The 24,259-nt window shown below is 34.7% G+C and overlaps 1 protein-coding gene across 4 annotated transcripts in view; it reads left to right on the forward strand.

Moving 5' to 3' along the window:
- The window catches only part of FSTL5 (follistatin like 5), a 527,078-nt gene that overhangs the window by 162,158 nt on the left and 340,661 nt on the right, over positions 1 to 24,259 (forward strand). For all 4 annotated transcript variants that reach the window (XM_036423990.2, XM_036423991.2, XM_036423988.2 and 1 more), the window contains exon 4: positions 18,965 to 19,213. In XM_036423990.2, coding sequence (XP_036279883.1) covers positions 18,965 to 19,213 — 249 coding nt within the window. The remainder of the gene's footprint in view (positions 1 to 18,964; positions 19,214 to 24,259) is intronic.

Genomic DNA, 24,259 nt, shown 5'->3' on the forward strand with positions numbered 1-24,259 from the left:
AGTCTGAGCATTCTCATGTGTGCCCTGTAATTCCACATCCATTATGTATATTAAGCAGTAGGACATCAACCATTTATATCCACTTATATACCATATTCCTGTTGGTATGCTGAAGTCAAGGAATGTTACTTATGTCTAAAATATGACATCAATATTTGTTTTCTCCATAGTGTCATTACTATAATTTAATGCTTTTATAATTGTATTTGCAAGGACAGAAATTAAATTGTTTTAAATAATGACAAGAACAAGTGTATTTATCATTGAACTTGTCTCAGGAAACCAACCAAAGGCATAATGTAGACCTCTATATAAAATGCAGGTAGGAATAGCAACCAGGATCTATGGACTCAAAAAATATCCTGATAGTATTTTCTTTCTCTCTGTCCATTCCTTCAGCAGAAAGATGCCCATGCTCTGTACATATAGAAGCTCTGACAAACCCACATTCTCTAATTTTAAATGTTAGAATTCTTCAACCACATACAGAAACCATCTATAATAGTAGACTCTCCATTTCAACTTCAAATTAGAGATAAGGAAAATTCTAAACAACAGAATGTGGCTTGGGTATCCTTCCTCTTCAGTTGGCTATAGTCAAGGTGTGTGCATTCTTATTTGAAGGCCTTTCTGAAGCATCATATATCCACTGCTATTAAAGGATTAAAGGGGTCCATTTGTCTGCATGTATCAAATCCCAATCAAACAAGATAAGGAATTTGTAGTCAAGAAAGTAAGGGTTTATTAATTGAAGAAATAGCATACAACTCAGAGTCACAGGTAAGCCAGTGCTCAAAACCTGGCTTCCTAATGGCTTTCAGGAGGATGGGTTTCATAGGGGGGAAATCATTAATCATGTTAGCTAAAGAAGTTAGAATTGTGGGCTTCCTGGTTGGTTGGAGCCAGGGTAGGGACTTGATGATCATTGTATCAAGTTCTGATATCCATCATGGCATTGTTCTGTCTGGTTGCATATGGGTGTGAGCCTTAGGGTCATTCAGCTTTCCTAAGTGTGGGGCTGAAACACAACTAGAGTCAAGATGATTTCTTTAGCTTAACCAAAACTCTGTTTCTTTGGTCAACAGACCTCAGGCTATTCTTAAGATATTTTGATGCTGACCAGGATCTGATATCCTAAGGGCTTAATGATTAAGAAATGGAGTGGACAGACAGAAAAGAGAAAGGGTTATGTGAAAAATATGGCATTTCTGCACAGTTACGCTGTTCTTAAATTAAATTGTACAGACCAGGTCATATTGTAGTAAAAACAAAACAGTAAGATAAACATATTTCCTATTTTTGTAGGCTGAAACGGAGGTTCCCCTCTAAAGGTTCAAAATTAATTGCAGAGTTTAAAATTCAAACATTAGTTACAATTGAATGTAAAAAATCACAGTTCAAACATTTGCTCCTCTTTTCAGATGTGTACATATACTAAAACACTTTGAGGATTCCACAGAAGTTATGCTAGCATGATTAATAGTCAGCTGGGATGATTTTCTTTCACTTACTGTAAATTTTTAATTAAAAGAATTTTAACTTTAAAATGAAAACAGAATCAAAAATCAAAGAATGGATCTTCTCTGGTGTTCTTCCAAATGATCAAGGCACCATTCAGTTACAGTTCACAATATTTCAGTAAATATACCTAGACCCCCTTTCTATCTCTAAGCCTCTCCTGCATATAGGGTCTCTGACTCTCATGTATGTGAGGTTCCCATACTATGTATCTATTAAATTGGATTATTTTATCTTTTCTCTTATGAATCTATTTCTCATCTATTTGATTATTAGAACCTTGAAGGTAAAGGAGAGTTTCTTTGTGCTCCAACATGTTAATTTATTGTGATCAAAGGAGTACTTTTTGAAGGTAAGTACTGGAAAGCAACTTTTCCTCTGCCTTCTTGTGTCCCATACTGGGGGCCTGACACAGACAGATTAATAGGAGAAAAAGGCTTGTATATATACATACTGTGCACAGTGGAGCCAAGTAAGAGTAGCTGGCTGGTTAAATGAGTCAAGTTAGAACTTCATATACCTAGTGAAATAGGAAAAAGGGAAGGTGTAGAAAGAAATTAAAGGTTTATTTAGAAAAGACCAACAATGGGTTTTTAGGAGAACAAGGGGAGATAAAGTTTCTTTAATTTTGCCTCTGTAGGTTAATGATCTTTTCATCTTCTTCAGGGTTTTATGATAATGAAACTAAAACATTGGTGTTTCAGTCCAAGTTTGTTATCTCACATCAAAAATGAAGTCCTGGACAAAAACAGTTAGCAAAATCAAGGTTTATTGAGAGAAGCCATTCCTGGAAAAGGTGCAGCTGGAGTTCCAGGAGCAGGCCAGTGTCCAGAGCTTCGTTTCCTTGTTACAGTGGGGTGTTGAAGTCTATTAGTCCATGTATAGAGTCTCATATGGCCATAAGTCACATGGGCACAGGGGAGCATACCTCCTATCATCAACCCAAGAATCTGGCATTTTGGGGAAAGAGAGTGAGAGAAGAGGAAGTGCATACTTTTTAATTTAGGCTGTGGATACAGCCTTGTTACCTCCTGACTGGTCTTTTCAAAGAATTCTATCTTAGCAACATCATTGGGATTGGCTTATATATTTTATTGCCTTGTGATTGGTTATCTGCAAGTTGCTTATCTTAATAACAATCCATACATTTAAAGTTTGTCTTTCACACATTTTCTTCTTTCCACGCCTAAAATTGCCTTAGCAGTTCCACTTAGCTTGGTTCCCTGGTTTTGCTTCCTCCCCCTCCCCATGGTCCAGATTCTAGACTACCTAGCTTCCCTCTCTCTCCTCAGTAGCTTTATTCTTGTTTTTCTTCCTGAAGTGAACCTGCCTTGAAGAGGAAATTTCTGGCAGCCTGATTTTAGTCAGATAAAGTAAACTCAGAGAAGGCTTCCTTCTACATCTGTTGACTCTCAAATGTCTTTATTTTAAATAATCTTCATACCAACTCTGAGATTCCTAGGAGGTCTTCACAGAAATAAATGACAAACATAGATAGAGGCATATTGAATTTTTTAAGAAATATTTTGAGCAAAAATTGAATCTGATTGTTAGGTGTAGCTGGGTGGGGCTGCCCTGGGGTCTTGAACAGGGGCCAGACCAATATTTCTTCAGACCTTCTCTCTATGAGCAGACCAGCAGCCAGTAGACTGCCAGCAGGCAGGTTCAGAGCAGTTTCTTGGCTCAAGTTCAGAAGAATACAAAATAACCTCAAAGGACAATGTGATCTTATTAGTACTGGGCTAATTATAATAAAATTTGCATTTTGGTCTTGACCCCACCCATGTGGATTTTCTGTATGCATGTTGGGTAATGGCATGCCCAGAAGAAATATAGGTATGTCAATCATCCCTGAATGCAAAGGAAAGTCTCCACCCAGAAAGTCCCTCTTTAAAACCCAGGAATTTGGGGCCATGCTCTCTCTCCACTGGCTGGCTCCTCTTCATTTTGATTGTAGAAACCTTATAATCAAAGTTCTTAGAAAAAGTGGAAATCAGGAAAAATAATTTTGATATCTGATATACATCATATACATCATTATGATATTCCTTTTATTATGTAACATGTTAGTAAACTCGCCGGGACTGGTTTGGCTCAATGGATAAAGCATCGGCTTGGGGACTGAAAGGTCCCGGGTTCGATTCCGGTCAAGGGCATATACCTTGGTTGCGGGCATATCCCCAGTAGGGGGTGTGCAAGAGGCAGCTGATTGATGACTTTCTCATCGATGTTTCTAACTCTCTATCTCCCTTCCTCTCTGTACAAAATCAATAAAATAAAAAATAAAAATAAAAAAACGCCACTAGGATGCATAATTAAAAAAAACACACACATGTTAGTAAACTATTTTATTTAATCAATTTTTTTATTTCTCAACATTGGACATTTTTCTGCTCCAACCTACCAATGGTCTCATATTTTAATCAACTGCTATATAGTAATGATGAAGTGCACCAATGTTTTATGTGACAAATTTTCTCATGTAATTTTTCTCAGAGGTAAAATTTGTACCCTAATTATGAAAATTTTATATAATGATTTTTCAATATCTATCTGCATATGTATATATCACTTTAAAAATACACACACAAAGCCAAAACTGGTTTGGCTCAGTGGTTAGAGCATCGGCCTGCAGACTGAAAGAACCCAGGTTCGATTCCAGTCAAGGGCATGTACCTTGGTTGTGGGCATACCCCCATGTGCAAGAGGCAGCTGATCAATGATTCTCTCTCATCGATGTTTCTAACTCTCTATCCCTCTCTCTTCCTCTCTGTAAAAAAAATCAAATATGTTTAAAAAAAATACACACACACACACACACACACACACACATTTCATTTAACAATATAGTACAATTTGGTGATTTGTTTTTCTTTCTTTTTAAAAAAATATATTTTATTGATTTTTTTTACAGAAAGGAAGGGAGAGAGATAGAGAGCTAGAAACGTCGATGAGAGAGAAACATTGACCAGCTGCCTCTTGCACATCCCTTACCGGGGATGTGCCCACAACCAATGTACATGCCCTTGACCGGAATCGAACCTGGGACCTTTCAGTCCTCAGACTGATGCTCTACCACTGAGCCAAACCAGCTTTGGCTGTTTTTCTTTTTATGTCTATACTAATAAAATGATAATATGCTAATTAAACTGGGAGACCTTCTGGCAGATCTTCCGGAAAAAGCCATGGTGGCAGGGCCAAGGCAGAGGAAGTTAGGGGTGATCAGGCCAGGAGGGGAGGGAGGTTGGGCATGAGTAGGACAGCGGGGGGTGGCGGGGGTGGGGGGTGGGGGGGTATTTGGGGTTGATCAGGCCAGCAGGAAGAGTTGTTAGGGGTGATCAGGTGAGTGGTTAGGATCCAGTGGTCTTGGATTTCAAAAGGGATATCCCACTACTGATTTAGGCCTGATGTTTTGAGTGGGACATCCCCCGAGGGGTCCCAGATTGGAGACGATGCAGGCCAGGCTGAGGGCCCAGCCCTGTGCATGAATTTCATGCATCAGGCCACTAATATATATATATATATTTTTTTCTTCTTCATTGATTAAGGTATTACATATGTGTCCCTATCCCCCCGTCATCCCCCCACATCTCCCCACTCATGCCTTCACACCCCTAGTGTCTGTGTCCATTGGTTAGGGTTATATGGTTGATCTTTCTCCTTTACTCCCACCATCCCCTGCCTTTCCTCTGAGGTTTGATGGTCTGTCTGATCAATACTTCTCTGTCTCTGGATCTGTTTTTGTTCATCAGTTTATGTTGTTTTAAATATATTCCACAAATGAATTAACATTTTGGCATGCAACATCAACTACTGTATCAAGCATTCCCTTATTCAAATTTAGAGAGGGAGGGAGAATGAGAGAGTGATAGAAACATCAATGATGAGAGAAAATCATTGATTTACTTCCTCTTGCACATCCCAAGTGGGAATTGAGCTGGAAAGCTGGGCATGTGCCCTGACTGGGAATTGAAACTTGACCTCCTGATTCATAGGCTGAGCAAGGACTCTGCTTCTTAATCCATTATTTTTGAATAACTGAACATTTTGTTTTCCTTTTTGGAAACTTGTGGAAAATTTTCTTTGTTTTCAATATTTTAAAATTTCACAATGTGTTATGTTATGAATCTATTCTAATTCATTTTTCTGGGGACTGAGTGAACTCTCTGAATTTGGTAATTCACGTCCTTTAGTTCTGGTGAATATTTTTATAATTTTATTAATTATTTTTAATTATTTCCTACCATCTGTTTTTCTTTCCTCTCCATCTGTACCTTCTATTATTTGGACTTTGGAATTCTGGAATTGAAGTCTCTGTTGTTTTATATTTTCCTTCTGATATATTATCATTTTTTCTATTTAAGTGTTTTTTGTAATATTTTTTTAAACTTTATTTCCCAGACTTCCTGTTGAAATTTTCACTTAGCTATCAGATTTTTAAATTCCAATAGTTCTTTTTAGTTTTTATAAAGGATCTTCTTATTCTTATTTTAGGGATTAACTATTATCTTTATTTCTACATGGATATAAATTACTATTTTTCTCCTTGCATATCCTCATTTTACAATGGTTTTTATCTGATTATTTTAACCTTATTTTCCATTTTGGACAGTTTACCCAGGTGTTCAGTTAATACTGACTTTCTGTTTTTTAGCAAGAGCAAGAGCATAAAATATCTGACTGAATTTCTGAGCACTGGGTAAGGTTTTGGATTGTAAACTTCACTGTGGGTGACTTGGGTGGATCACTTTTAAGGAACTCTCAATATTAGGTTACACATTTCCCAGAGAAGAGTTTGAATCACCTGCTCAAAGTTGATGGGTGTCAACAAGGTTGCAGGACTCTGGGATGGAGTTCACTGGGGAAGAGAACTGCTGCTCGTGCATTAAGTGTTCAGTGTTCTTCACAGCTGAGCTCCAGCGTTTACCAGGGCTGTGCAGTGGAGGGGGTCTAGTACTTCAACAACTTCTCACACAGTTTTCAGCATGCCTCTATATTTTAAAATCACAGTCATTCCCATTTCTTAAAGTACTTGGTATTGCTAATTTATGTTTTTTTTTTCTTTGTTTGTTTTAGGTATCTGTGCAGTAAAAGAGGTTTTTGAGATTGCTTACTGAATTTTGAGATTAGGGCTACTAAGTCAGTTGCCACTTATTCATGTGCTTTCAAACTTCCAATACTTTGTTTTCTTTCTCCAGTTCTCCTGATTCTTGTATATATCTTTTAAAATATTATTTGGTGGTTCTGAAAGATTTAAGCAGGGAGCAAAATGATGTTCATGTATTCAGTAGGCCAAAGTAAAGCAGAAGTGCATTTAGGAAAGTATAAGTATACTAATGTCTATACACAGCAATAAACTTACACATACTTAGATTATGTGTATTATATATACATAAACTGGCACTTAGACATACCTGAGGGATGCATGCATATGTGTAAAATACATGTGAAACAAACATTAAAAAATATATTTTTATTGATTTCAGAGAGGAAGAGAGAGGGAGAGAGAGAGAAACATCAATGTTCAGAGACAATCATTGATTGGCTGCATCCCACATTCCCCACACTGGGGAGAGAGCCCACAACCTGCACATGTGCCCTGGCCTGGGAATCCAAGGGTGACCTCCTGGTTCATAGGTTGGTGTTCAACGACTAAGCCAGGCTGGCCAGGCTGCAAAAGAACCTTTATTGCTTCCTTAAATTCTACTGTGCCCCAAAGTAACAACTATCCAGTAAACTTTAATCTATATTTCATTAAAGGAAGCTGTCTGTTGGGGAAGGTAGTTTCTGTTTTTGTTTCTTTCTTTTTTCTTAAAGTTCAGGGAGGGTCTGTAAGTCTACTCATAAGACTATTTGTGAAGGATGTACAAATTTTTCCTATTCTTTGCATTAGGACTAGTGAAAATGTATGAAGAAAAATGTTAATTGGATAAAAGTTGAGTAAAAGGAAACTAATATAGGGCAAAAAAGACTGAAAGTGAGAAGCAACAAAGTTATAAGCAAATGAGACAGAATGTGATACTCAGAAGCTTAAAAAAAAAAAAAGTCCTCCTCTTCTCTAGAAGAGTTCCATAAACTTTCCAACCTTTGCTTACTTCTTCCTGGTAATAGAAAGATGGCTCTGACTACGTAGCTTTATATGTTTATCAGAATTTTGCTAACAGAATCACATTCAGTGACCACCAACTTCCTTAGTTCTGTGAGAACAGGCATTAGTCACCAGATATATATGAAGTCCTATTTCAGAAAGACATCATGAGGTGGTTGGCCTTGTTGTACATTCCTTGTTGAGGAAAAGCAGGGGATCTGCCCCACTGAATCTGTGTTCCCAAGAACCGAGAATAAATTGGAAACAAAAATTCTCTGGGAATCAAAATTGAGAAGAATGATTAGTCTGCAAAGTTTTATTTCCCTACTACCTTGATGTTCTCATTCTTCTCTTTTACTGACCTCTTACAAATGCCCTGCTGGAACTCTTATGCCAAAAATAATCATTAAGTAAGAACTGGAAGAGTTGTCACTTTCACTACTTGTTAAGTTGACAATATGCACTGGAAATGCCCTACAATAGAAGGAATGTAGTAATGAGCTATAGAGTTAAATGGCTAGCCACATTTTGTTTAAGAACATTTTATACATAATGATTATTTTCTATAAAATATCACCGAAATGGTACCAAACTATTGAGTAGCTGAAGGTTCAGTACAGTTTGTGAGCTAATCTAGCGTATCACATAAAGTTTCAATGGGTTTTAAATAGCACATGGATTTTGGATTGTAATTCCTTTGGAAACCCCTACTTTTTTTGGTTTATTAGAATGAAATAAAATAACAACAATAACATTGATCTGTGTAATAGCTAACATTAATGTTGCCGTTATTACCTGACACATACTATTTTATGGGCTTTACATGTATTTAAATACATTTTTATAAATATATATCTTTATTGATTTCAGAGAGGAAGGGAGAAAGAGAAAAACATCAGTGATGAGAGAGAATATTGATGGGCTGCTTCTTGTATGCCCCACGCAAAGGATGGAGCCCACAATCTGGGCATGTGCCCTGACCGGGAATTGGACCTTGACCTCCTGGTTCATAGGTTGATGCTCAACCACTAAGCTATGCTGGCTGGGTTACAGGTGTTAATTTGTAATAACTATTTAAGACCAGTTTTACTACCATCTAGATTTTACAGATGAGAAAACTAAAGCAAAAATAAACCAAGTAAACTTCCAAGATTACACAACCAGTTACTAATGAAGCCAGGTTCTAAACCCAGACATCAGAATTCTAGCTCCAATGCTTCTAACCACTAGTGAGCAAATGAGAGTTTCCAAAGTGACCATTTCTTTTATAACTAAGGACGAAGGTGCTCCCACTCCCTTTGAAAAAGTTTCCCAAAGACTAAGTTGTTATATTTTCAACTATCCCTTGTTTTTCTTACCATTCACTTATATCTTCATCGATTATTTTACATAGATGGTTGTCACATTCAGATTTCCAGACTTTCTAATAAGTTTAAGTTTTATATTTACAATTTTCTATAATGTACATTTCCTATGTATTCCACCAGAATTAATAAAAATTAATAGAAACAAAATCCAGGCATAATAGCATCGTGGTTAATTATTCAAACAAACATGACTTTGAAGCCTTGAACTATCACTTACCAACTATGTTGCTTAGGACATGATAAGAAAACACATTTAGGTAGTTTCCTCATTATTTGTAAAACAGGAAACAAATAGCACTTATTTCAAATGATTGTTACAAATATCAAAGTAGAAAAATGCTTAAGAAAATGCTTTAGTCACCATACACAAATGCAAGTTATTATTAGAAGGGAAACTTGATTTGGAGATGTTTTCTTATTTTCCACACCAGAGCTAACACTTTAAAAAGTAACTATATAGAAACATATGTATATTGCTGATGCTTTTTAGTAATTAAAAAGTATATGGTAAGTAATTATTTTAAAATAGATCTTTAAAAAGATATACGACAGTTTTTGTTAGCTTTCCTTTATTGGAATAGTAATAAGGATTGCCTTACTAAATTAGGAAATTATCACTCTGAAACACCTTGTAAGGGTACTATAAAAATGACACCAGAGTTGAGTTTTATGAGACATAGAATATTGTTCTCATGTCCTCCCGTTCTCTTCCCTTTTCAGTCAAGTTTCAACTGTCAATATCCAAATCATTAAAAAAAACAAAAACTGATCAAATCTGACTTCCATTAGGAATATTATATCAATTTTCCTCAATATAAATGTCTTTTTCCTCTAAAATTCAGATAACTTTGTATCTTCCATGTTACTTTATTACCTTATAAAATAATTATTTTAATTATCTCAGATTTCTACTAAAATATAATGCCCTTTAGAACCTAAGCAAATGACATGTATCTTTTTATTTTTTAATATATATTTTATTGATTTTTTACAGAGAGGAAGGGAGATAGATAGAGAGCTAGAAACATTGATGAGAGAGAAATATCGACCAGCTGCCTCTTGCACACCCTCTACCAGGGATGTGCCCGCAACCAATGTACATACCCTTGACCGGAATCGAACCTGGGACCTTCCAGTCCACAGACCGATGCTCTCCCACTGAGCCAAACTGGTTTCGGCGCAAATGACATGTATCTTAGTATACTTACCAGTATGTAGGTGATTACTTTTCTGTAGGGAGTTCTATAGCATAACCTGTATATCCAAGAAGGCAATGTTGGATAGAGGACTGAAACAAGAATAGTTGCCAAGTTATCAACTCCACAAAATATTAGCTTGATGAGATCCGGTGGCCCTGCAGCCTAAAAGGCATAATAAGAGAAACCACTGGAAAGGAACTTCAATGCCAGATACATTGGCAGGTAGGGAAAGTGAGGTGCCAAGATCATGAAATAACTTCTATATTAAGACTAAAACCTGTCACATCTGCCTGTCAACAATGTAAAGTAGAAGGCAATATTATTATTTAAGCAAATTATACATGTTATAAAAGTTTAGAGAAGTTAATCATATGAAAATTAAAACATTTATAATACTGTATCTGTATATTATAGTATGTTGTTTTGTTCAAACAAACACGAGTTTGTAGAGAGTTTATCAATGGTTCAAAAATAACTAAAAGCTAGTGATTGGAAGAATACCAGTATCAAAATACTCAGAATGCTGAGAAGGCAATTAAGCAACAACATTAATAAAATAATCTTTTAAAATAACAGAAAAAGCTTTATTTTGGTTAAACAATGAATTAAAAATATTTATTCAAAATATGTAGACATCATAAACATTGAATAACTGAAAAAACCAAGTTGGCTTTTCAGAAAGTGGAAAACAATGGAGTGACAAAATATTTGTAGAGTACAAAATAGAGATAAATCAGTAAGACCAAAAACCTAGAAATCATAGCAGGACACAGGCTAAATGAGATTTTAAATATATATATACAGATGTTACCTGACTAACAATGGTTCAACCTACCTTACAAAAGTGAGGTGCATTTAGTAGAAAATTTATTCAAACATTGACATTTTCCTGAACTTGCACTTGCGGTACCATCCTAATATATAAAAACCCAGAGTCCATAATATCCCAAATGACCAAAGGCTCGACCATCCAGAAGTCAGTGCTGTTGAGGGGCTGCAAATCAGGCCCGAAGAGAGGCCTGGAGAGAGAAGCAGGGTCTGATCCATAACCTCTGTGGCAGCTATTGATCAGCCCTTGCCTCTCTCTTTCTCTCAGGCCTCTGCTGAGGCTGCTGATCAGTCCCACCTCTCTGATCAGGCCCATTGTTAGGCCCAGAGATGCTGACTGGCATAGAAACCACCCAATCAGAACCTAATCTGGGTGAACTGTGAGGAGCCAATGGCTGCTTAGGAGGCAGTGCTTTTGATGCTTACTGGCATACAAACCGATCAATCGGCATCTAATCTGTGTGAAGTGCGAGGAGCCAATGATTGCCTAGGAAGCAGAACTTTTGATGCTAACTGGCATAGAAACTGATCAGTCAGAACCTAATCTGTGTGAAGATCAAGGAGCCAATGGCTGCATAGGAGGCAGAGCTTTTGACACTGACTGGCACAGGAACCGACCAATCAAAACCTAATCTGGGTGAACTGCAAAGGCAAAGCCTAAGGTGGGGGCTGAGAAGGGGTTTTGAGGGCAACAGCTATTTAGTGTAAGATGTAAGAAAGCAGTTCAACTTTTTAATGACTGTTTTGGTAGCATAGTGCATATGGCTATCAGTCCAGATATAGGGATTATGTATTTTTTGTCTTCCAAGAGCATCTCTTCCTGATTAAAATGGCTTTCTCCCCAATTTAAGCAATCCTATCCTATATAACCTATCTATACTACTAAAAGGGTGATATGCCAATTAGACCAAATCAAATGGCCATCTTCCGGACATCTGACTTCATTTCGGACAAAGCTATGGTGATGGGGGCCAATGCAGAAGCCCATAGGAGTGATCAGGCTGGCATGGAAGGGCAGTTGGGGGCAAGATCAGGCCAGAAGAGAGGGCAGTTGGGGGCAAGATCAGACCAGCAGTGGAGGGGCATTGGAGGCGATATGAGACAGGCAAGGGATGGCAGTTGGGGTCTACCAGGCTGGCAGGGAAGGGTCTTTGGGGGCGAGATCAGGCTGGCAGGGGATGGCAGTTGGGATTAACCAGGTCAGCAGGGGAGAGCAGTTAGGGTTGATCAGGCAGGCAGGCAAGTGAGCAGTTAGGATCCAGGGGTCCCAGATTGCAAGAGAGATGTCTGACTTCTGGTTTAGGCCCTATACTGCAGAGATCTGGCAGTTGGACATCCCCAATGGGTTCCCGATTGGAGAGGGTGCAGGCTGGGCTGAGGGACACCCCCACCTCATGCACAAATTACTCTCATGATTTGGGGCAGTGGTAGTGAGCCACAGATCCCAAGCAGCCATGTGATTCCTGGGGTAAACAGTGGATACTCTAAAGTGAGTGTACTATATAACCCCATTTCATGTATATTGTGGTTTGTGATTTTGCATTCTATTTTATCTCCAAAACACCTATCTGTGTCTACTGTTTCAAGTCAGAAGAGGAAGGAATTATTTTTGGGATGGAACTCATTCTGATTTCTACTTTATGTCTGTATGATTTAACTACTCTAAGCTCACATAATGAAAATTATACTATAGTTATTCTTTTTTGACTGGTGTATGGACTTATCTGTAGTTACCTCTCCATTTTGCTGTAACCTATTAATGCTAAAAATTAATATATCTTATATTAAAAACACAAAAGACATTAAATTATTCATTTTCATAAAGAAAAGTATTTTTCAAGAGAAATAAAGCATATTAAAAACTTTATTTAAATAGATTTTAAAATTAAGGTGGTTAAATTCTAAAGCAATATTCCTCTTTGAGCAGTCATTTGATCCTATATTAATAACAGAAATTTCTATGTTTTCATCTCTATCTTGATTCCCTGTTAGCCATATGGCTGGTCTGAGTGTAACAATCATCATTATAATGATAATCTGAGGACTATCTAGCCAAATCTACCCTTCTATGACAATGTTTGATTTTTACTTCTAATTTTTATTTTTCTATTTAACATTTTATTATTATTTGAAAATATATTATTTGAGAATATTCTCTCTATTGCTTTAAATTTTAATAAGAAATAACATATTTTAAAGTTTTGAATTTATTTCAAATCCTGAAATATTTTAAGTCTCACAGATAATTTAGTATATGTCTTTCAACTGATTGCATAGAGTTATATAAAATGAAATAATTTACTTTTACTTAGTTACTAGTAAAATTATTAAATGCGATTTCATTGGTTTCCAACCCATTTCTCTGATCTAAATAAATCACACGGGTGAGGAAAGTATTTTTACTAGCTAAATGTGTAACCACAAGTACCAGTTCTGTTGTCATAATTAAATCATAATCCTGTATTTGAGAATAATAATAAAGAAGTAACTGTTGCCATGTTAGTTAGTGATCTCCAATTAACTAACTTTTTGAAATGATGCATTAAAAATCATCTTCACTGGCAAACATTTATTTTCATTAAACATAAAATATAATTTGGATGGGTGAAATTAAACTGAATACCCGACCTTTTTAAATGCCTTTTTAAAATTATAAATCTGATGGCAGCATAACATGCAGGTTCTTGCTGAAGTCTAATGGATTGTCTGAAATAAGATGGTGAAGAAGATTCCAAATTCACTGAGCTACAGATGTTGTAGCATGCAAATTGTCTTTCAGTCATGGCACACTGGGGAACTTTTAGGAAGGCAGCCTTGTTTTGACAGATACAAAATAGCAACAGGCAATGCATAGCCCAATCAGCAAAGGTCATGATAGGATCATACTGTGCTCAGTCTTCTGCAGGCAGTAATGTATTAACTTGAACTGCCAGTTGTCATGAAGTCTTTGAGGACTGAATGTGTTTTGTTAGAGTTTGCAGTGTGTAACAGGTATTCGTGTTTTAGAGTTACTGTAGAATTTCACACTTTTCCATATGTGCATACCAAAATGTTACCAAAATATTATACTTATTTCTAAATAAAAATGTAATAATATAAATGGAACCTTTCTCTCTCTCTCTCTCTCTCTCTCTCTCTCTCTCTCTCTCTCTCTCTCTATATATATATATATATATATATATATATATATATATGTAGTTGATACTTTTGAAAAAATTATGTGTATTATTTGGAAACACACATTTTAATACTTCTGTAAATACGTTCCAGTAGGTGTAATAAAAACTAGAGGTATCAAAAGCTGTTTTTTATTTATTCCAATGCTTTTAAGTCAATATATTTAACATTTCAAATTTATAGTAAATGATAATTCTTAATAATAGTAACTATATTTGTTAAACACATACTCTATTCCAGTCATTTTCATTGCATCATCTCCCATTCTCCTCTCAACCACCATATGATACCATGAGTATTTTTATTACTGCATTTTATTTCCTCTTCTAAATAATACATGTAGAGTTCCCTTTTTATTAGTGTTTTTCAAAAATATATTTTTATTGATTTTAGAGAAGAAGAGAGAAGAAGAAAAAGAAGCATCAATGATGAGACAGAATTATGGAGCAGATGCCTCCTGTACACTCCACAATAGGGATGGAGCATGCAATCTGGGCATGTGCCCTGACCAAGAGCTAAATTGTGACCTCCTAGTTCATAAATCAAAATTCAATCCCTGAGCCATACCACTGAGCAATGTGGAATTTCTTTGTGTACTAGTTAGATGAGGAAACAGAAGCTTTGTTATTTGAACTAATTATCTATAATCACACTTGTAGTGACAATTGGAATACAAATAAAATACTCTGATTAGAAAGTTCACTTTTGTAGATATTAACCTGACACAAAAATAAAAGATGACAAAACCTTAGGAAAAAAGAGTAATTAAAAAATCTAGGTTAAAAATAATGTTACATGTAGTATAGCTGGGATTACTTATAGAATATATAAATACAGTATTTTAAATAGAGAATTATGAGTATGTGGTTGTTTAATGTAGATGAACTTTAATTATTAGGCATTCTAGATATATTACTAAATATATTTCTCAGACATTAGCTTTTATTAGAAAACTATGCTTTGAAAAACAATTATTTTATTATTTACTAGAGGCCTGGTTCACGGATCCATGCACTGATGGGGTCCCTTGGTCTAGCCCACATGTGTCAAACACAAGGCCCGCGGGCCAAATCCATCCCGCCAGGCCTTGCAATGTGGCCCACACCGCACTGTCATCACTGCACTCCGCTGCGTTTCCATCACAATGACAGTTTATGACTGTTCAGTAAACCATTCGGCCCGCGATTTAGGCTGGATTTTAGATTTTTGCCCCTTCTCTGATTGAGTTCGACACCCCTAGCTAGCCTGTGCCCTCTCAGAATCTGGGACCTTTAGGGGGATGTCAGAGAGCTGGTTTTGGCCTGATTTTCACAGGCCAGTCAAAGGAACCTCACTGGTGCATGAATCCATGCACCAGGCCTCTAGTATGCATATAAGATCTTTGGTTAATTTCTTTCTGCCCTCCCACTTTCTCACTTCCCTCTGAAATTCATTAGTCTGTTCCATGTTTTCAAGACTGTGGTTTCTGCTCCTGTATTGAGCATCTGCTCCCTGGAGGTCATTGTGCATCATAGCTACTGGCCCATCAGCTGGTGGCTTAGGCTTTTATATATATTCATTTATTGAATTTATTTAGGTTATATTGATTAATAAAATTGTATAGGTTTTAGGTGTACAATTTTGTAACACATTATCTGTATAATGTATTGCGTGTTTACTAACTCAAGTCAAGTGTCCTTCCATCACCATTTATCCCCACTTTGCCCTCTTCTACCTCCTCCCACCTCCTTTTCCCTTTGATAATCACTATCCTGTTGTCCATGTTTATGAATTTTGTTTGTTTCTTTGCTTAATCTCTTAACCTAAAAAGTACAAGTATTCTTAAATGAAATGATTGTTTGGATGAAAGTAAATATGGGTGATTTATTAGTTGATTCTTTACTATTTGAATATCAGACTCAGTTGAGATCAGACAAATAGGAAGTGTAAAAGCAGACTGTAATCTGCTAATCTTTGACCAGAAATCTGTTGTTCTTTTAAACAGTACTTACATTTTTACTTTACTACTATATATTTTTATGATATAACACCTAAAATAACTTGGCATTCTATATCAAGTATGTGTATTACCACTATAATCATTAGAGGTAGTTGACTCATCAAAATCTGGTTCTTCCCTTTCTTTGTTGTTACTGTTTTAAATTCAGCATCAGTTTGTTTCATACTGAACTCCATTTCTCAAACATCACCTCAACTGTGACATTGTCTGTGAGGTCTTAACTGTACTATCTGTAGAATTACATAGAATTATTTTACTTTATGACATGATCTCTGTCATCTTTTAATGTTACAGTTTTGGTTTTTTTATTTCATTTTTAATTTATTTTTAGATGAATTAAAGGTGATTTTTTAAAATTACAGTTTACTTTCAATATTTTTTGTATTGGTTTCAGGAGTACAATTTAGTAGTTAGATAGTCGTATACTTTATAGTATTCCCCTTGAAATTTCTAGGACCCACCTGGCACTCTGTATAGTTATCACATTATGATTTACTATATTCCCTATGCTTTATATCTCCGTGACTATTTTCTCACTACCAATTTGCACTTCTTAATTGTTTGTCTTAAATCTGTTTGAGGAATTTCTGTGAATCTCTGAAGGTATAAAAATTATAAAATGAAGTACTTGTTAAATATATAGTACATTTATGGGAACAAATATGATTTTATCAACTATCAGATAGCAGGATATAAGTTCATGATTAAAATTCACTTAATGTAATATCTGACTGATTGTACACAAAATAATTTTGATGTGTTGATAAGATTAAATTTATTTGATCTCATCTGAAACTTTTGTTCAGCATTACTCATGGATAATTACTGTCAGAAAGGATATGTCTAGTTATTTCATTTACATAACACACATTTTCTTTTAGATTACATATGAATCAATTAAAATTTCTTTAATTATTCCAGCTACATGTAACTCACAGCTTATAGCTAGTATAAATAGTTCATTAACTTCTATAAAATAGCCAATATTCTAATACTATAAGTCTCTGAACTGGGAAAGATACTCAATCTAGATATACCAAAAATGACTTCATTTTACAACAGACCATTCCTCACCAAAAAGGAAATTAATTGTACTGTTTAAGTAGCCACCTTATTTGTGACTAAAATATATAATGACCAGATTATCTTAAAAACATTAAACTCATTGGTAATAAAAATAAATTGTTTCTTGATAAATCTTAAACTCTTTATTTGATAGCAAGAAAAATTTCATTAGTAAATTAATAAATAAAGAAAATATAAGATATAAAATTATACAAAATACATTTATGTGAGTCAAATTCCTGAGTTATGGAATTTGAACACTATAAACATTATATCAACCAGAGGCATACATATATGGTATAAGGATGAGGAAAAAGATTTTCCAAATTGAAATTGGTCATTACATTATAGTTATGATTGACATAATTTTAGACTTTCTTTTTTTACATTGAATGAACATTAAAAAGCAATAATATGAAGAAAAATTTGCTTCATATTATTTTTCATATATCAATATTTGTATCATATTAAATACTTGGATTATTTTACATAATTTATTCATATTGTTTATTTAACAAGCTGAAAACATACTCTAAGTATTTATGATGACTAATGTAATTTAAGTTTATAACTTCTCAAATATTTTCTCTCCTTTTTGCAATACATAGGTGTCATTGATATTAAATATACACATACATTTGTGCATGTATGCATGTGTATATACATATTATGTCTGTGTGCATATGCATATATGCAGGTGTATATCTTTATATATATAAATGGGGCAGAGACAGCTCCAAGCTGCCAGATTGTTTATGTTAAACACACAGAGGACAGCATGCTGCAAGATAAAGGAAGAAGAAGGGTAGGGGGCACTGGGTGAGCTTTAAAACTTGGAAACTGATACCATCCAGGGGTGAAAGGGAAAATAGCCAATACAAAAGCACAGGGGACATAAAGTATATATGTATATAATTTAATGACCATTAAAATTTTCTAATATCTCAAAGGAGAAAATCCAGTTCCAGCTATAAAAGCATGGGTATTAAAGTTTGATTTTAGTGTAAGATTGCTGGATCCATCTATACTTTTCTTATGCCAGTGGAGATTATTAGAGTGACTAAGTAAAAAACATTTTGAATTATCCATGATTTATTAATTCAGTCATGAATTGTTTAAGTGATTGGTGGCAAAGGTCAAAACAAGAAATAATCAGCTGTCAGAATCTACCAAGAACTTTTTCAAGGCACTATTTTTCATTCCTATCTCCTATTTCCTGCTTTATATGCATATACTTTATTTCCCCTATCCAGAAATCTGCTAATGTAAAAGTTGACATTTATTAAATATTTACTGTGTGCTAAGGATGTGCTTTCTGTGGCTTACTATACGTAGTATTTTGTACAACTCTAGGAGATGGTCTACACTATTATCCCCTTTTTACAGATGGACCGTTAGGCCCAGATAATTAGTTTTTTCCAAGGATGTAAAGCAAATAAATGGTAGAGCCAAGCCTTGAACTCGGGCTTTACCTTTGGAAACCTGTTCTAAGGACCATACTTCTCATAGAGGGGAGAGAAGAAAGCTCAAGGGGAGCAGGAGAGAAGGGAAGAATGTTGAGGGGCTCATCTGCCAGTTCTGTGCCCCTTCTCCACTGAGTGCAACAGCCGAACCCTGATTAGACTGTATTTCTCTTAGACAATTTCTTTTTCATTTGAAACTCTGACAGGGATATATTATTTGGGCATATGAATCAACATGATTTTCTATTTTTGATCCTCAGGATTCCATATTCAGGAAGGCCATTTGGTATCTTGCGAAAATAAATACTGTGGTTTGGGAAGACACTGTGTATTCAGCAGAGAGACAGGGCAAGCAGAATGTGCCTGCATGAACCTTTGCAAACGGCACTACAAACCTGTGTGTGGATCTGATGGCGAATTCTATGCAAACCACTGTGAAGTGCACAGAGCTGCTTGCCTGAAGAAACAAAAGATCACCATTGTTCACAGTGAAGACTGCTTCTTCAAAGGTAAATGCAGGGTGAACCTAAATTGTCACCCCCCTCTGTTTTGTTTTTCTCTTCTCTCAACTAGTGCCTTTAAGTTTAAACTAACACAATTTTATATCAGCAAATGTCTGAAAAGGGAAAGAAAAAAGACGTGAGCTTGGTTACACCAGTAAGCAGCAAATGAATAGAAATGTACAAGGATACAATTCTGAATCTCAGTTATGACAACAAAGCTGGCCAAAATATGACTCAAATTTTAATATAGCTTATAGCATTGCACCATATGGCTTCCCAATCATGCAGTTATCTTACAGACACAGGGTGGCTGGCCAATTCAGTCAACAGGCCAAACCCAGCCGGTGAGAAGCACCTGGAGTGGAACTGAGGGAATAGTGAATGCCAAGTCACGCCGTGATAACATCTCATTTCCCCCTAATTAAAAAGCATGCTTTCATTTGTACTACATAATTCAAATGGTATTGAACCAATAGATGTCTACTGAAATAATTGTGAAAAACTCATGCTAAACTTAGTAAATCTGAGATGGCCATAATTTAAAATTTTAAAGTATTGGTAATTATTTTCATGGTGGGTACTGCTAAATTAGTATAATAATATGACAGCTATTTTAACATGCTATAGGAATAAATCATTGAACATTTTTAAATGAGTTGTTTACTTACAAACTTATTTGATTTATTGTTTTTGTACTGGAGAAATTATTTGTTTGTTAATAGTCATAAGGCAGACTAAAATTCTAAAGTCTTAAATATATTATTTATTTAAAACATTAATGCATTATTTAAATACTAGAGGACCAGTGCACGAAAATTTGTTCACTCGGTGGGTGTGGGGAGGTTTCCTCTGCCCACCCTGCATCCTCTTGCAGTCTGGGACCCCTCAGAGGATATTCATCTATCAGCTTAGGCCCGCTACCTGGGGGGCTGGGCCTAAGCTTGCAGTCAGACATCCCTATGGCAGCTCAGGAGCCCTCAGAAGATGTCCACCTGCCAGCTTAGGCCTGCTCCCCTAATCTGCAGTCAGACATCCTTAGTGCTGCCAAGGAGGTGGGAGAGGCTCCTGACAACACCATTGCGCTTGCCGCCTTCAGCCTGGATTGTTGCTGAGCAGAGCTCCCCGGGTGAGACTACACTGACCACCAGGGGATAGCTCCTGCATTGAGTGTCTGCCCTGGGGTGGTCAGTGCATATCATGGTGACCATTGGTCCTGGTCATTCCACATTTAGGGTCAATTTGCATATTACCCTTTTATTGTATAGGATATATAAGCTTTGTTATTTGAATAGGCCAGTGATCAATCTGATTATGAATCTTTGGTTCCATGGCCCAGTTTCCAGACTATCTATCCCTGAACTATATTTACACTTACAAACTTGTTGGATGTTTTAATTTTAGTTTACATTCATGTTTCAAATATATTACTACACTTTCTTTGTTCACCAATTATGGTAAAATGACTATTGAAATTTGTCCTTTTTTAATCTTGGTAGGACACATAAAGTATTATTTCCCAGGTGATGAGAAAAATTATACATAGCTTTTAAATGACACCAATGAAGTGCTATATAGTGATTGTGGCTACTAACAACCCTCTGATATAAATGAAGGAAAAAATATTAGAATAGTCTCCTTACCAGTATGACCTGTGTGCACCTTTACTATATGTTCTGAGAATTTTATGATATTAAATTTTCTTCTTCTTTGACAGAAATAAGAGCAGGTACTTTGGTTTTAAGTTCAATTTATTCCCCTCTTCTATCAAATCTGTTTTACAAATAACTAAAATTGATTCCATTAACATTCTGCTTTAAAGCTCATAAAAGAGTATTTTTTCTGTAATTTGGACCTGAGATGATACAGTGAGAATTTTTCTATTCCACTGATGAATAGTATCATAAAACTATGTAAATATATGTTATTAAGTTACTTTAGAGTCATATTCTCCAGCTGAGGTTTTGTCCAGCTTACACTAAAGAACTGATTATATGGAAATATATGGTATTAAGTATCATGTGGGGAAAAAACCTGGCGTATTTAATGTTCTGCTTTATTTCTGGATGCTTAGGCATAATGCAACTCATATGTAAATCAGCATGGAGGAACATGAACTGGATATAGCAGAAAATATTGCCTTCCTTATGATTTTATAGACAGCAGTTTCAAGAACTTTGGTCCTTCACATGTATACTAAGCATAGTTAGAAGATTTACAATTGCTTCAAAATACGTTCTCATTATAAATAAAATTTATTTTATTTTGGGGGGTTAGTTAGCACATTTTCCAAGTCACAGAATTTGTCATCTGTTGTTTGTTGTTTTATTTGTTTCGATGTTTTGCCTAACATATCAGTCATAAAAGGGCTTACTTTCAGCAGAACTTAAGTAATATGGAAGAAACAATAAATTGCCTGCCTTTGTGTGTACAATTGGCCAAGTTTTGGACATAAAAGAAGATTCTGTATAACTGAAGGCCTGGCATTGTTGTGATGGCTAAAATGAATTCTTGTGACCATGAATAATATTTTCTGTGGCATTTAAGCTGTAGTTTCTAATAGTGGTACAAAGGAAGAAGCAAATCAAGTTTTATTGGAATAAGCCACAGCCTTTTGTGTAGGAACTATTTTGGGGGGATTTTGCACTATAAAAGAACATTTAAGTAGTTGCAAAGCAAGAATATGGGCAGCAAAGCCTAAAAAGTGTTTTATTTGGATCTTTTCAGATAAGTTTATTAACTTCTGTTTTTAAAAAATCACAAGTGCCTTAAAATTAATTTTTAAAAATGTTTGCAGATCTTTACTATTCTGTATCTTTTGGCTATGGAGGGCAAACACACATGGTCAAATTGAGTAGAACATAAATAAATGGATACAAGTAAAACAAGAAATCTGTGCAATAGATAGTATCATAGTTGGTATCCTGCTTATGATGTATTATATTATACAAGGATAGGCAAAAGTATGTTTAAAGTTGTAAATACACAAATCAGTTTATTTTTGTATTATTATTTTTAATTATTGTATTATTTTGCATACATACAACTGTTGACCCACTTTTGCTCAATCCTATAGTTTTGTAAAAAGTTAACCATGGTAGAAACTGGGCAGAATGTACATACACTCTCTCTGTATTATTATCTACAACAGCATGTAACTCAACAATTATCTCAAAATTACGGTATTTAATAAAAACAATTGAGCTGGAAAAATATTAGCAGATACTTAAAACAATTTTAAAGAAAGTAGAATTTGCATTATTTATTTATTTATTGTTTGTTTGTTTGAATTTTAATGTTTTATTTGTTTCTTATATTGAATTTATTATGCTTCTGTTTGGTACTTATATTTTAAATATTTAAATATATTCTATTTATAAAATCATATATATTGATTCATTGTTTTAAATTTGAGATTAGAATATAGATCAAATAAATATATGTGTGTGTTTATATCTAGATTTATACTTGTATATATATTGATAGTTATGTCTATATATCCTCTTACTATATTTGTGTAATATATTTAAATGTTCCTGTACTGTGCTCAGCATTTACTATTACTGATTATAAAATATAGACATGAATTCACTAAGAATTATCTTTATGTTTAAATATTTGTGGAACTATAGAGAAAACATAATACCTCTGCGAACATAACATTTTTCTAATTTAGTTATATTGACATTTATCTGATTGCAAAGAAACCAGCTATAATAGGATTATAATATTATATTATTTGTTTATTGACATTAAATAGTTTATACTGATGCTTAACATAGCTTAAGACTTTCTATTTTTATAGGATGCCTAGCTGTTACTTATGGTGATAGTTTTACTTTAATGACATTTCCTATCCCACCTCTACTTCCAAAGGCTCTCTAATTGCTAAAATCCCACATCACTTATAACAGGTATAATTCCCTCTCTCTGACACAGGCCAGTTTGTCATCCACAGCAGAATTTAGTTAGTTGGGATGCAGATATAAGCTGGAATAGGAAAGTCAAAATGTAACCGGTGCCAAATGAGGAATTAAACCTTTTATGAGAAAGTCAATTGAACAAAAACTCTTTTGCCATTTACTATGTTGAGAATAAAACTCATAAAAGCAAATGTTCTGTGCACTTAAATGTGCATCACAAACAATAACAACTTGGGAAATATGGTTTTTATGGCTATATGTGTGCTCTTTGAATGAGATCTGACATTGTGTTCTCTTTTTTTTTTTTTGGTATAATTTGGGTAGACATTCATATTTCATTATTTTAAAATTGGTTCTTTTACCAGAACTTTTTTTTTAAGATGAGGCTTGTAGAATGTAGGCTTAAAAACTAGGCTGCCAATATGCTTTAAAATATATCAGTCAATGTAATGTGCTCATTCACATTTGCTTTATTTTTTAAAGTATACCTTTATAAGGCTTTGGTTTTATGCACAATCTTTTATTATATTTCATAAAATATTATAATATTCTAAAATATATAAACTTTATCTTTATTCTATTTATTTATTCAAATAATAGAACATAATTTCATTTAGTCTCTAAATATAATACCTATTAGATCTACAACAATGTTATTTTACACTCTGACCATCCTCTAGCAAACACAACTTTATTATCTGACTTGGTGCTTTGTTGCATAATTTTGGTCAAATTTTTCCATTTACAATATATAGGAACTACATTTAACTTTCAAATACATAGTCTTATCTTGTTTTTGTACATTTTAATGTTATATCATTTTTCTTTAGGTGCAAATTATAAAAGAAATATTTTTGTTTAATATTCTATTTTGTATTTTCTATGGCTATAGGAATATTTCAGTAATGGTTATTAAGCACAATATTCAATAGTGACAGGGAAAAATGAGAAATGATTTGTCTTCCATCTTGAAGCTGTTTAAATATTGTATCAGTCATTACCCCTCACTGACACCTTCACTTATCATGTTTATTTGCTCTGTAACTATTTTCAAATGCTGAATGTGATATTTCTGTAACTTACAAAGTGAGGAACTTTTTTTTTTATATATATATATAATTTCTCCTCTTTG

The sequence above is a fragment of the Pipistrellus kuhlii genome, unplaced genomic scaffold, assembly GCF_014108245.1.
Source record: "Pipistrellus kuhlii isolate mPipKuh1 unplaced genomic scaffold, mPipKuh1.p scaffold_m20_p_8, whole genome shotgun sequence".
NCBI lineage: Eukaryota > Metazoa > Chordata > Mammalia > Chiroptera > Vespertilionidae > Pipistrellus > Pipistrellus kuhlii.